Genomic DNA, 15,487 nt, shown 5'->3' on the forward strand with positions numbered 1-15,487 from the left:
GTGTTTAGGACTCTTTTCCGTCCCATTAAACGCAAATTATGTTTTTTGAGATGGAAATCTAGCTTAAATCGAAGCTTTTACTAAACTTCCAAAACTATCCATTGCTTTTCCTCCTTCATATTGACCTGGAGATGCTTCTTGTCAGCCATAACGATTGTGCGTAAGAACCTACCTATTTTTGTAGTTATGCGTTGCCTAGTGCGAGGCCAGACCTTAGCTGTTAATGAGAAACTGTACCTCCTTGCACGACTCACAAACTCTATGCTGTACCTAGGCTTCTAATAAAATTCCGTAGAGGAACTGTTGGCTTTCGTGTGGCATGTTTGGCGACAGTCTTACGTTTGCAGCTTGTTTGCTAGGCCAGTTACCGAGTTGCTTGCTACCGAAGCTCCCCATCGACTTTGAATGGCCGACCGGAAAGGGTACACTACACCCTTCAGATCCGAGGTTCCAGCTTTAAACTTAGCAGACCTTTTCGAGCAATGTCCTTAGGGGGGTCAGCACCCGTTATAGATGTCAGCTAATCGTGAGCGCGAGGTCTACGGCCGTATATCCTCTAATAAATACAATATGTACTCTCCTTTCTGCTGCGGCACCTGTGTGACGTTGAAGTGCCTTGACCTGCTGCCTTCCCTTCTAGTCGAGCCTATGTCTTCATATATAACTAACAATACTAATGCCACCCACTATGTACTGCTACAGGTTTACGCTGTAAATATGACGTACTACACATAAAAAGCCTAATATGAAAACATTTCTACTTCATCTATTGTAGATTAACGCACGCTGCCAATGTTATACATCTAATTTTATGGTGATTAGCAAATTTGCGCCAAGCAAACTTCGGTTATCTTGGACTAACCTAAGGGAATCTGTTGGTTGGCAACTGACGACAACGCAGGAACGTTATAGCCGTTCAGCGAATCATGCACCCGCCCGTGAACATATTGCGCAGGTAAATAGGTGAGAGATTAGTTGGATAGAGTACTCCTGCTGTGCCGGTAGTTGTCGACGACCGACCGACCGATCGACCCTTTTAGGGTTACCCAAAATAACCGAACCTCTATAAAACGCTAATTTCCATAGGTGTCACAAAACGGATTGTATTACTAATTGAGTGGAATCAAATAGAAGAGACAGGGGAAAAAAACGTCCGACAAAAACCCTATCCAGCCGCTACACAGATAGTCGTGGCACGAGAGTAGAGGTTACATACACAGTTGTATATTAACTTCCGTGAAAATAACCAACTGACAGCTGAGCGCTGGAACTCAGAACGTAATGTTCGACTGTCACCCCCGTGGCAACGCTTAATAGAGATAACGGCACAAGCGATCAAAATAGACATTTGTAGTCGGTGTCAGGATATTCTAAAATTTTACCTAGCCCACCATGATAATAGAAGTAGATGTTCTAGAGTAGAAGTAGGGTGCACTGCCCTCCCGCTCAGACTTCTTCAAGGCCTGAGGTTAAGAGAGGTGAGACGCACAGATGAATCCTACGGGCAGATCATTATTTTCAGGTGCGTAAAAACAGTATGCGGAGTGAGCTTATAATATCAGTGGCGAAATGGTTTTCTAGGCAACCGGATCGAGTGCTGCAAGCCTACTTGATTTGAACATGACTCATAATAACAATGATAATTGAACACTTATGTGTATAGAACTTTGTTCAGAAATGCATGATTTATCTTGACAGCGAGGCCGGGCGTCACACACAAGTGAAATTTCAGAGCAGTCTAGTGGAATTTCAAATAGATTAACTCCGTGTATGAAGCCTTCTGACTTTTTCGAATAGAACAAGGAGCATTCATTAGGCTTTTTATGTAAGAAATAAAATTAACTGTATGGACATCTGCGGATGTTACTCGACAGCTGCGGAAATCAGGTACTGAGTGAAATCTTGGCAAATATGTGATTCAAACCTCCCGAAGAGGTACAAAAGTCTGTCAAAAACGATCGTCAAGGCTTTCTTCGAGCGTCGGATAACGAGCTTTTGATATCTGGCTCCATCTTCTGCCCAGACATGGAATCAGACTATTACACACAAATCACTTTGCTACATAAGTAAAAAGTGCCAATGCAATTGACCTCTCATTTAGAGCATCGGCAGTTTGTTTTAGATGAGCGTGTATGAATGTTAGCAGTATCGAGTGTTTTTCCTGAAAACCATAAGGATCATAGGTCTATTTGCCTTCCGGTAAATATTGCCATCGTCTTCATTCGTATAGCCAACTACCTTCATTGTCACTTTTTGAATGTGTCAATAGGTGGCGCTACAGTAAATAGTGGTAACAACAAGATTCCGCCAACGCTACTAGTTCGTGGATAGCAATGACAGGGTTCCGTTGAGGGCTGGATAAATGGGGAGCTGTCATGGTCAGTCGGCCAGCGCGCGCTAGCCTGCCTTCTTGCTCCTGTATCGTAGCAAGTAGAGAGGGAACTAACGGATTAAACGGCAGCGGCGACAGCAGCAGCAGCAGCAGCTTTTACGGAGAGATGTGGTGGGATCGCTGTCAAGAGATCGGTGCCAGGGCCGCCGCAGAAACTTCGTAGCTGGCGAGGGGGCAGCACGCTACTACGCGAAGCAAAAACAGTTGCACGTGTTTCGGGTCGTGTTTTACAAAACGAATGATATTGTTATAAATTAAATATGTGATATGTGTTGAACATTAGATTATAAAAAATAGAAATAATCTGTGCTTTTTGGTGTGATCTAGTGAGAGTGGATCGTATCTGCAAACGTGTTGGAATGAGCGTGTGAGAACATAACAGTGTTTTGGAGTTGTCCTATTAGTGCTTGACTTGTGTAAATAGTTTATATTAGTGGGACATCGTCGTATGTGAAATCTCGTATGTGTGTACAAACACACGAGGATATAATCAAATAAGTTCATAGTGATATATCGATGAACTGGATGGAGTATTAACGTGAGCGCAACGATGGGACTATTAAGGTGAGTAAACATAAAAATTTTCCTGCAAAAATACGTATACTATAATTACATACAATTGTATGTATCACTTACGCTAGATATGTTATGTGCTATTTAGAGGGCGAGCAAGATCGTGCGATTTTCATACACAGGTAGGGGGAGTGCAATAATTTCTCCCCTTTCCATAACAGACGAATCTCATCTTCAATTATCTGACCACTGATTTCCAATTTTTATGGGAGGTCCCATTGCGCCGGCACGACGAACGAGTCGGGATACCGATATACATTAGTTAGAAAAAAAATAACATTATCTGAGACAAGACGAGTCCCTAATTCCGCTTCGGAAATTGACTGACTTAAGAAGCGACTGCCCATTTGAATGGCGCTAAAATCGTTTTCGAAGAAAAAATATAGAAATAGCGAATATCCCTAACGGCGATACCGGATGGTATCGGTGGTTATTATCGGAGTCCCCACAATAAAGTTTTGTAAAAATGAAGGCGATTGCAATGTCTTCGACTAGGCAAACCGGAGGCAGGGTATATGGGTGGTCGAATCTGGATATAAATACACGTTGGTACTTCAGAAAATATTCAAACAACAAAATGATTCTCGGCTGCTCCCGATTTTTCCTAGTGAGTCTGACAGTGTCCCTAGAACGAAGCTAAAGAGCGGTACCCAGGCCTGTCACAGAAGGGACAGCTAAGGATCAGCTAGGAAAAAAACCACCGATACGGGTAATTATGTCAATAAATAATACCGTTGCGCATGAAACATCTGACCTGAGTACATTTTACTTTATCCTCTAATGGAAGAGGCGCTACCCAGTACATGACGTCCGGTATTAAGTGACACATATGTAGACAATGGCAAAGTTTGCTTAACATTCCACTAGCCCTTGAATATTTTAGTTAAGGCAAGGAATAGCTTATCTTTTTCTATTTTTATTTTATTTTATATGTATTTTTCACATATATATTTGGAGAAAAAATGTTACTTTGAAAAATTCGGTTAGTTTCGTATCGCCTACCTCTGTGATACTGTCTGTAATGGTAACCCGTTGGTCTAACAATCTAAGGCGGTCTAGGTTCGAAGTTAGGCGTAAACACATGCTTAGCAACGGCAGTACCACACGAGAAACCTTCAACAATGAATGTCGTACAGCACCAATTTAGATTTCCACAACGAAGTAACTCGAAAAAAAAATGGCCGCTGAGCAATGTTCTTGAGACGCATTACAAAAACTGGTGGCACAGTTCTGCAAAGCCAATCTATATATATGCGCTTATTATCTTGGACTTACTACAAATGCCGCGCCCCGAATTATAATTGAATCTAGCATGAACGCAATAAATCAGCGCTGCTATACTTGGTCTCCTAACCATTTACGCCTCGAGGATTGAACGCTGTCATACAGTTTTAACAGTAAAATCAACCTATGCTGATTTAAGCATCTATATTGTCGCGTTATATAGGGTAGTCGATGAATACGAAACACCTTTTTTCTCTTCGAACAAAAACGCAAACAATAGGTACATGTCATCATTCACACAAACGAGTCTAAATAAGACACCCAGTGTTTATCTATATGCTGAAACTGAATGCAATCACCGCCGAAAGCTCTAAACATTCAAAGAAAACAAAAAAAAAGTGTTTCTATTTTCATGACAACGAAAAACACTGTTTTAGTGCTTTTTTAGTCCAGTTTAAAAAGGCTATGACATGAAAATATTTATTCTTTGTTAGTATATATTGGTTCTATGCATAGAAACCGCATGGTCCCTATGCTAAGCCGGCACTATTGTTAGTGCAATAAAACAACATGTCATGTCTTCAGCTGTGTAGGCTGATGAGCGATAGACCTGTGCCAGCAGGCCAAGGTATTCGTCAAGCGCGCTTATCGCTACCATTTTCCAAAGGTTTCGTGGCAACTCATTCACAAATCAATTAACAATAACGCAATTGACATGATGGCTCTCTATTATTGATTATTAATTAACTTCTCATCATCATAATCATAGCATTTCTTCCTTGATTGACGACTCGTTTACCATATAAATCGTTCATACGTTTAGGGCATCCATCAAGCGTGAACAGCTCCGCGTTGAGATTTACTGGACCGTGTGATAGAGTTCGTTTTCAAGGGGAGAGAACCACTTGTGTATTTCTTCATTAACTAGTCCCCTTTTTTCTGCCGGCTGTAGTTTTAATATCGTGCGGGGAGCAAGCGAACAAAATGCATCGTGTACGAAGATTTGTTGTAGAAGCGTGGCGATAAGCCGCTCTAAATACTTATCAGACAGCAGCTATATACAGCTTCATATACCATTGCAAGGCACATTGGGATTTCAAGTTTTCCTCGGCCTATTTCGAACATTCCGGTGGTAACCTTTGTATATAGAATCTCAGGACCCTAGAGCTACTGCTGCAATATACCTATGCCTGCGGCTATTAGAAAGCCTACAAATCTTTTCACGAAATCATTTTTGAGGGCAGCTTCGATTTAAAGGTGCCGACGGTGATAGTAGTTGACTGGATGTAGATTTGTTCAATTGAAGCGTCAAACAGAATGAAAATTCATATTGCAAGAAAGTTTGTTTGAGAAAAAAACAACTAGACGTCTGGAATTTTATTTAATTCTAATTATATTCTTTAGGAAGCTGCGATTTACAGCACAAATGGTTTGTTTTAGCCGCACAGATAATGTAGCATGTGTCGTGGGCCAGGCTGGAGCCAGCATCCTTTGGTCTCTCTCAGTTCGAAAATTGGCCGTCTAAATGTAAATTTTAGATGTACTAAAAGTGTTTTATTATATTATTGAAATTTTATGATATTATACTGTAACATAAACAAATGGTATCGGAATTCCTCTCAAATCTAACATAGTAAATTTTGATAGATAGATAGATAGATAGAAGAACACACTCAGGATTCCATACCATACAAGTCGATTTGGTATTAGTGATGGTCAGCTACGTTACTGTTGTCAGGTGTTTGAAGTTTGAGCTGCCCGAATTACATGGTCCGATAGGTATACTTCACGTCTATCAGATTCTAAAGGGACTTATAATTTTGATTAATAGACGCAATATATATCAAAATGAAAGCCAAATTTTCCTTACGTATGTATATGCATCTTCCAACCTTGTTGGCCCTGTGTGTTGTGTTTCCTTTTGTTACAGCTGTTCAATAATGATTGAAGGTAAGAGAAAGAAGTGTCGTATAAGTTGTACGTTGATCTTACGCTGTACGAAGCGGTACTCCTAAGCTATATGATGTTCTCACTTGAAATAACTTGGACTAACGAGGTATTAGCCATTTCATGTCAGTGTTAGATAAATCCTAAATGAACATGGATTCCTGGAAATGATAGCGAAGCCGCATTTTATGCTACTGTATACTGCGTTTCTCTCGTAAGCAAGGAGAAAGCAGGTCCATACTGTATCAATGTTGTTTAGCGTAGCATGTGTGTCTTGCTTATTTATATCTAGCAATCTGATAAGCCGATAATTCGCTAGGGATCCATTAGCAATTAACAACACTTCGGCTCTATTTAACATCAACCCTGCACGCGCTAGAGGAAGCTTGTAGATTATATGAATTTGTTGGCACACAACAACGATCTCGCCATTTTCTGAAAAAAAAAAACCATGGATTAGTACCTTGTATATATAAACAGTTATCGCGATAAGCTGCTATTCAACGGCCCTTTCAACGGGCAGGTACTGCACTCCCCATTCGGTTTGCCTGCTCAAGCAGGCCATCAAGCGGACGACCGGCCGCACCTTGATACCAGTATCGCCAGCCGTAACGCTGCATTCGACGTCCGTTTTATCGCGATCATCGCTGAAGGATCTGAGATGTCATAGAATAATTGTGACCCAAGTGAAAGATGACAAACGCGGAAGAATGAGCACAAAAGTTCTTAAAGCAAAAAAATAGTTTTCGCTACGATCTAGATAGCTTGAAGTGAAATTGTAAGCAGTTTTAAAAGTGACTTTAATTTTTTTCATACTTTTCTAAGAGAGTAAAGTATTTTAGAAAATACATCATTCAACTGGCCATTGGTTCTGCTTCACCGCATAAACACGAGTGTCACCCATGCGCCTACTACTCGTCATAACAACCCTGATCGTCGTAACGGTCGACTTGAGCGAATGTATACTGACGATCTATCCAACTTTCTGCGTAAGTTCAAACTTAATGATCAATACGTTTAGATTTTTACGGTGTTCACGTAAGCAAATGCATGCCAAAAGTTATGGTGCGAGTCTGAACTATCATACAGGTACAATATCGTTGCCATATCTCTAAGGGACTATTACTAAAGTATAATCATTATGCAGTGCTAAAAGCAGTGCAAAAAACTTTGATAACGTTGCGCCTCTAATACATCATGGACTAAATCTATCTCTACCGATTTTTAGATTACTAATTTAAAACCTATTTGAAAAGCTACTAGACCAAATATGTGTCAATCGTGTTCGTTCTAACATCTGGCTATGCCATACAAAGGAAGCCTATCTGATCTAGTAACAAAGGATGACTTGTAGACTTAGATCTCGTAATAGTATGTTTTTAACACACTTTTTCCAATCTACATTTACAAGCATCGCTGAGTAATTGAAGATCAAACGCTTATTAGCTCTCTGATATAAATGTTCGTATTTATTTATACTTTGAGGGCCGTGAACGCGCGTGTGATGACTGCTCCTAGCTTCTATCTTCCCCAAAGCCGCCACGATCATTCAAATTGTTACCGCGTTCAAACGAACAGGAACTGCGTCAAATTACTAGCGAGCACGTGTACTGCTCATTCATATGTTAAGGTTTGCGTCGTCCGTTGTGTTACGGTTAATCGTACGTTTACATATACTAAATCCTAAAATAAACAATAGATGACGTAATAGATGCTGGTGGTTGTCAGCGCGGATCGATACTTGTTTGCCTACGATGTAGAAGAGCATCAGCTTCAAAAGAAGCCTAGTTCAGCGGTTAGAATTCAAGGAACGAAAACGGCTCTACATTTGCTTTTCGTAAACTTCTAAACCTATGCCGGGAAAAACAAACCCGCTGAACGTATAGTAAGGTTCAGCTAAATAACAACGATAATAACAAATGTACATATGGACAATGACATATTCGTACGACTGCGCTGATTCTAATTACAGATCGATGATGAGTTGACTGCAAAGCGTAGTGACCGCTGCGAGACAGTAAACGCGTAGCAATAGACATATATGGCTCATGGCTTTTAGCAATAATGACAAGACCGTGTCATGTACCGTATGTCGCTAACGGTCTTAATAACCACTAGGTTCAAGCCAATGGTGGCCACTTTTCAGCCATGTTGCAACTATAGCTAATCACTATAATAACCTTATTATAATTGATCGATATTTAGTCTTTCATTGAATTAGCTCTTTACCAGCTTCGTTGATAGTGTTATTACTGCCTTGCACAATTGGCCGTTCGTTGAAATAAGGAACGCTGCCGTTTGCTCTATCACCGTCATTATTACTGATTTTCACCCCTCACCGTTAGGAACCTAATCATCGTGGGGGTGAACCAATCCGATAGCTGTATAGCTCGTAGGGTATCCTACGGTACCCGGCAATAATGACAACAAGAACAAATGACATATACATATATATGTGTGCGTGGATATGCATTGACGTCGTTTGTCGTTAAGCTACAATCAGATAAAATCATACGTTAAAACAAAATCGTCTACATGTGCCTACACCGCGAACGTACCGTACCCATTTCGTCTAAGGACATCACGTACTGATAAATGAACGACCGTCTATAGCCGTGTCCAATTCACCACGTGTGATATACATACACATTTTGGCTTTGTAGACGCCAAAATTCAGCATTTTGAAAATCAAATATCTAAGTGTCAGATGTATGTGTGTGTGGGTGGGTAAGCTGTCGTTAGTTTTGAATGAGATATAAGAAAAATGAGCTTACTTTTGCTCTGTGTTATATAATGTTGAGTAAAAGCTACTCATGTCTGTTGGTTATCGAAGGTCGACGTCGTGGAAAAAAGCCACCGGTGAAGATTCGCTTTAAAAACTGCTAACATTACTTTGTCCGTCGAACAAACGGTTTTGAGGAACTTACTGCTATTCCCGATCACATCCATCTTATAAGAGATCGCTCGTCGTTTAAAAACCAACCTAAATTTATAGATGCTTGATAAATTAGACTGATTTGAGAAAAAAAAAACGATCTCGTAAAGAAATACGGCTTCTACAAATGGGCACTTTATTAATTTCATCAATTCAATTGAAGTTCTCATTAAACAAGTAAACAGGAAAATGATCAGAATAAAACTGTTGGAGGCATTAAATAGTAGTATAATGTTACGCGTAAAAAACAGTCGAACCTCGCTTTACCAGACTATTACATTGCGTGTTGTGTTATTATGGGTTACTGGCATACGTTAGTTAAAATTGAAAAGGATAAAGTAAATAAAAATCAGTTACAATAACATTTTGTCTTCTTTCATGATATATATATATATATAGAATTATTTACATAATGGGTTATCCGATAGTGCGGACCGGATTTTGCCACCGTGGCCGTTTCTACCTATATGACGTTCGCTATGGCTCATGGAAAAGACTATATTTGTCTTTGTTATTTGTGTCCCTGTCAGCCTGATCGTAATAGTGACAATGGTAATGAATAAGGAAAACTAATTTGAAAGGTTCATTAAAGGCTTGCTGTCGCCGTTTGGAAAAATAGAAATATTAATAGTATGATTATAAATTGACGAAACTGCGACAGCTGCAGGTGATGCAACTTGCAGTTATTGCATCGAAGTTCGTGGTACAGTGGCAACAGTGATAACTCAGAGCGCTCAACAGGGGGTAGAAAATCCCGTTGACTTAATCGCAGTAATAGCAGAAGAAGTAGCGTTGATAGTGACAGTGAAAAAAGGATAAATAAGGGCAGACGATTGCGTGAGGGTAATGATAATGTCCTTTTTCGCTGATACTCATACTGACATAACGTAAGGAACGATAGGTGATGGACGTATGCAGGCCACTTCTAACAGCAGTAGTAGCTTCATCAAAAGAAGAATCATTGCGGTCACTCTAACAGAGAAGAGTCAGACGTTCTTATTACAATAATAAGCTTAAGCATAAATAATGATAATGAATATTGCTTATAGTTGTAACACAGGTTGGGTTGGGTATCGCAGAGTGCAGAGGGCAACCGAGGTTTAGCTGAAGAGACAGCTAGCTGAGTCTCCATATCAATAAGTCGTTAGGGACATCCAATATAACGTATAAAGTAGCTGAACCATAAAAATGATACAACAGAATGTTGTCTGCTTAATACTGATAATAAAGGATATAGCGCGTGAAAAATTCCCATAAGGTAAATATGGGTCACGTCTTCTTTTTCAATTTCGCTAGTGGACACGAAAATCGGATATTTCTCAGATACCAGCCTCGCAGGAGGAAGGAGCTCACGACTTCTAAATGACGACATGGGCCTGACCAGGATCAGAATGGCCACGATCGATTTCTTACAGGAGAAATAAACGAAGGTAGGACCCGGAAGACTAACCATAGGAGATGGTTTAAGTAGGTCTAAGAGCGTAATGATTGATCGTCGACTTTGGCTAGGATCAACTTGGAAGCTGACGTAAAGGCCGACCCAGATGCTGTCTAGTCATCGGCAGTTTCGATTGTATATAGTGGGGGGTCGATGAGACAGGTGAATGCTTGCGTTAGTTGCAACTTCGTTGAGGAACACAGCGTAGAGCGGACCCTTGCTATTGTCCCTCCAAGCTGTGAGGCACTAAGCGAGGTTAGGGGAGGAATTCAGCCAACGTAGACTAGAGGAGAAATAGTAAGGTAGGCAATAAAGGATACAGACATTTGGAATAGGACGACCACACAGTGGAACAAGGTGACGAGAATTAGGAACGGAAAGAAAAAGTTAGAAGGATAGATATGAGACAAATGGCTTAAGACAAACGGTTTGTGGTGATGAACATCTAGGCAAGGTGTCAAAAACAAAAAAGGGGATAGTAGGTAAGGAAGCAGACACAAAGAGGGGCTAGCCTAGCTGTGTCTCGACGCGCCCCTCTAAATAGAATAGAACAAGTCCGATTGCGCGCTTATGAGAAGATGGAAAAATAAGAAGCGCGCAGAAAGGAGAAAGTGTAAAAGTAAATCATTAGGTAGGTCAACAGGCGACTCGTTTCTTAGTACGTTGAAATGAAGCCCTGACCCTCAGGGGTTATCACGGCCTAATGAGTGTCCGAGTTTTACACAAGGCATTATGAGCCGCTCGCGATGTGTACACAGCACCCGTTTCTGAGACCCTATAAAATACTAGGCACTTTCATCACTTGCGTAGCAGTTATTTCGGTAATATTGAAAATGTTTGACTGATGTATAATTTGATTCGATACAAAGAAACAGAAAGTTAGAGTTTACAACTTAGATATGGTTCATACATTTAAACATTGTCGTTTATTTTCGCTGATGCTAGTTGATTATGGCGAAGACTGATGAGGACTTTTACAAGTTGTTTTCTCTCTCTCTACTGGCGGTGGCACCGACCGTTTGGCTTTTTCGAAAACGGTAGATAGTCGCCGATGAGCTGTATATCGGTTGAGCAGGGCAAGACTAGCCTCCAGGACATGACACTTGTCCGATGTTCAATTCATGGCTATACGGAAAGCTGAAGCCTATAAGGTGTCCTGAAAGCTTTTCATTGGCTACATGCTAAAGAATACCGCGACAATTTAGGTATTTTGTTCTTGGCAAAAGCGAGATGACCTATAACGAAGAAAGCAAACAATAGTCACAACAAGAGCGTCAATAGGCGAGTTGACAGCTTATAAACAATGCTGGGAACTCTATAACTGACCATAGAAGAGACTAATCAGTGCAGAGTAATTTGGATAACTATCGATTTCTGGCCGTTGTACTGACTTTTTTGCATTACATTCCCCAAAGAATCGATACATCACACATTAATCCGTTCTCTGATGATCCGTTAAAGTCTGTTTTAACCGGATTTTTATTGAGCAGAGTGAGGGTAGTAATATTGTGTAGGCCGAATGGAACTCTTGTCGCTCATCCGTTTCGATATCCTCGCTGATTTCAGAAAGCAAACTCATATTTCTAATATATATATATATTTGACAAGTAGTTTCATCGTCATAACCACACGTATCCCGGCAATAAAACGCTTTTCTATGGTAAACATTGATATTATATGCTTCAGTTTCTTCTGATTATTTCTCATAAGGAAGTATACTGTTACACATGTTTCATACATTAAGAGCTATTAGGTTCTTCTCAACATTACATAACAATTAATCACTTAATAATCGTGACTGTGGACATTGGAAACTGTAAACATAGAGAAAACTATTCTGAAAGAGCAGGAAACAGATTCATCTATTTAGACAACTATTCAGAAAGAGCTGAAGAGGCTAACGGTCGCTACTGAAAGTATCCCGTGTCATACGTTCAATTTTTCAGTAACTCGTTTAAGATCGAATCCGCACCTACTTTCAACGTGGCAGACCAGCACGGCTACGCTTGTCTCAATCAAAACCGATAATCAATAACATTATTATTAACCAGACAGTAAAGTATAATGATAGGGGTTTTTGGTACCCCACACGTTCGTCTTCCTTTGTTACACGTCCAGTACGTCTTTTGTTCACCTCGTTGATCGGGCAACTTCCCGTTAGTCTATGCTTCGTATTCTATTCCTCTGTCGAGACGTCTGTCACACACAAAAGGATTCTTCTTGCTTATGCGCATCTCAGATCTGCGACACGCAAGCGGTCGTAGAGTTTGCATGAATCAGAATGAAAAGGTCCACTGTTAGGATTATGTAATCCTAGGAAGTATTTTTATTATTTTGTTCACGTCGAACGAAATCCGAAGGCGAAAGATTCGCTCGTAGGAAGTTACAAAGAAAACAGAAAATCGTCATCACATTATAAACAGAAACAGAGTCGTTTGTGTGACGCAGGCCATCCATTTTCAGAATTATTAAATATTCTATACTGTTTAACAACAGCACTTCGCAAGTGATCTGAATTTGAAAAGTTTTAGGTATTGTATCATTTATACTCGAAACTTGTTGATAAAGGCTCATTTGAGGGCAGTTTACTTTTTGTTGACACAGATCACGTGTCTGATAGACGAATTCAGGTTCAGTGTCAAAGCAATTACCTGCTAAATGTTTGAAAGCAAGTTACCACATCTGTCTGTCACAACCGTTGCATATGAGAACACGCTCATATATCTCGCTAAATAATAAATGGCAATCGAAGAACGGGATGTTCCGCAGCGTGCCTTTAAACCTGAACTCATTTACTACTTGAAAGATATAGTTGGCGCTTCACATGTGCTGAGCAGGGCGCCCACGCGTGGGCGCAACCCGTGAACATTACGACGCCGAACCGTCTACACGACACGCAAAGGGCTTTAACCACTAAAGGCCTTTTGACGTCCAAATCTAATGACTTGATTTGGCTGAATTTACGAGCCGACACGGAAGTATCGAAACATCCAAGACGCTACTGTCCTTACCGTTTTCCTAAATATGCGAGAATAACATCGCACTTTGCAGTTAGCCAAGGTCGATCGAGCCTAGGACCTGTGCGGCATTACAACCCCAAATCGGCAATATCGCACCCAGTTGTACGGGCAGTATTTTGTGGCTTCCATATGCGAAGGACAGCATTCAAACGATGTCTTCATCTGTCGCATGGCTCATCGTACTTGAAAGTTGCTAGCATTTTCTGCGCACGCATAGAACATCGACACCTTAAACGTTTCGTGACATGAATGTTAATAATCGACACTTTGTTCTGCGGGAGCGTTAACCTTGCGGTTGTCAAGAACAATGGCTATTAATTGACTTTTTCTGACTGAATCCTCAAAGAAGGGCGTTCTCTTCACTTACAGTTACAGTTTCCACTTCTGAAGTGTTTTTTTGAACATCAGAATTTTGGATGAAATAGCTGACGTCATCTCCCTAAATGCATAAAATGCACCAAAGTTGTGTAGTACGAATACAAATCAATTTGGCATGCATGAATAACTTAAGCGTATCTGTGAAACCATCTTTTCGACAGAAGAAACGTAGAAGCTCAGCTGGGTGAGGGATCAAGCCTTCACTGACGGGTCGTTGCGGACTCGCTCCTAGAAAAACGCTGCAAAGTCAAAATAGTTTTTTTATGTAATGACAGCCGTTTTGCGAGACACGTGTGCGGCTGAGCTTGCGCACTAATTTTTGCGTTTTTTGCTTAATAATTTGTTACTTAAAGGCTTTATAAAAAAATTTGCTTAATCAAATAACGTCTACACTGTCCCCTTTTCAGACAGCGAGGTGCAAATACGTTTTTCTTTTAATAAATCGATAGTTTGAGTGCGCCAAAATCACCGACATACGCGGACCTGGAAACCAGTATAGTTACACATTCTAACTAAATGGAAGACGTCATTTCCACTGACCGGAATAACGGATACCGACGACATATCCTGTTTGGACCAAAATCGACACTTTTTGGCTTATGCAGATACGTTTCATACGGAAAATAAACGAAGACGGCAATCCCCTTCTATAACTAAAGCAAGCGGTAAAATTGCGATAATTAAGGAGGTTCATTAGATGGCCAGGATGCATCTTTCAGGACTCTTCCTAGAGAAGTAGTCTGTTGAAGATGAGCTCTGCTGGGCCAGTGAAGAATTTAGTTATCATATACAGTTCATTAAGATAAAAATATAGGAAGTACATAACCATATACATGCTGTTCAATCCAATTCTTACGGCGTCAAGTCGAACGTTGTCACTCTGTTCATTAAGTTTGGCTTCTCTTCAATCGTTGACAATTGTATACTGTAACCGTAATCACCCATCAAGCTGTATGAGGACAATGTCTACCTTCGTCCACCAAACTGGACAACAGATTCTTGCAGCTGTACATTTGTTGAAGGGTGACCTTTCATCGGTTCAGTTACCTAGTAATAGTGATTTTCCCCTGGTTACTATTAAGGATCAATTGCTGTACCCGACTAATTTGAGCGGGGCAAACAGGTATGGTATTACGGCTAGCCTGCTAAAAGCCCTAACGATGATATCTCAGTCAACGGGCTCAGCTTTCAGCAAGAGTACAAATGCATCTCGAGTCTTGCGAAATGTCGCATCGTTATAAAAATTGCGTTTCTTTCAAATACAAGATTCATATCGTGCTTTATACTAAACTCTCTAATAAATCCGGCTCCTCCAATTCAGTTGGAGGAAGTTCTATTGTTGTTCCTACCTCATCTAAATGGCATTCAGACGTCAAATATCACAAAAACATATGTGCAACGTAACAACACAAAAAAAAACAAAATCAACGATTATGTCTCTACTACTTTTGCAGCCCATTACTACCATAACAAAGTATAAATAAAAACAATAACAGCTTTGTCTCTTACGTATATATATATATATATATATATGTATACGTAAAAATATAACTCGTGATATTATATATGGTATACATATA

General features: G+C 40.3%; 1 protein-coding gene across 3 annotated transcripts in view; it reads left to right on the top strand.

Moving 5' to 3' along the window:
• Positions 1-2,339: 2,339 nt before the first annotated feature.
• The window catches only part of LOC111262192 (uncharacterized), a 60,234-nt gene continuing 47,086 nt past the window's right edge, over positions 2,340-15,487 (top strand). For 2 of the 3 annotated variants that reach the window (XM_022836268.2, XM_086968987.1), the window contains exon 1: positions 2,340-2,956. In XM_022836268.2, coding sequence (XP_022692003.1) covers positions 2,943-2,956 — 14 coding nt within the window. In that variant the 5' untranslated portion in view covers positions 2,340-2,942. The remainder of the gene's footprint in view (positions 2,957-15,487) is intronic. The other variant, XM_022836266.2, reaches the window with a different exon arrangement.

This window comes from Varroa jacobsoni, unplaced genomic scaffold (assembly GCF_002532875.2).
Source record: "Varroa jacobsoni isolate VJ856 unplaced genomic scaffold, vjacob_1.0 scaffold_634, whole genome shotgun sequence".
Classification (NCBI taxonomy): domain Eukaryota; kingdom Metazoa; phylum Arthropoda; class Arachnida; order Mesostigmata; family Varroidae; genus Varroa; species Varroa jacobsoni.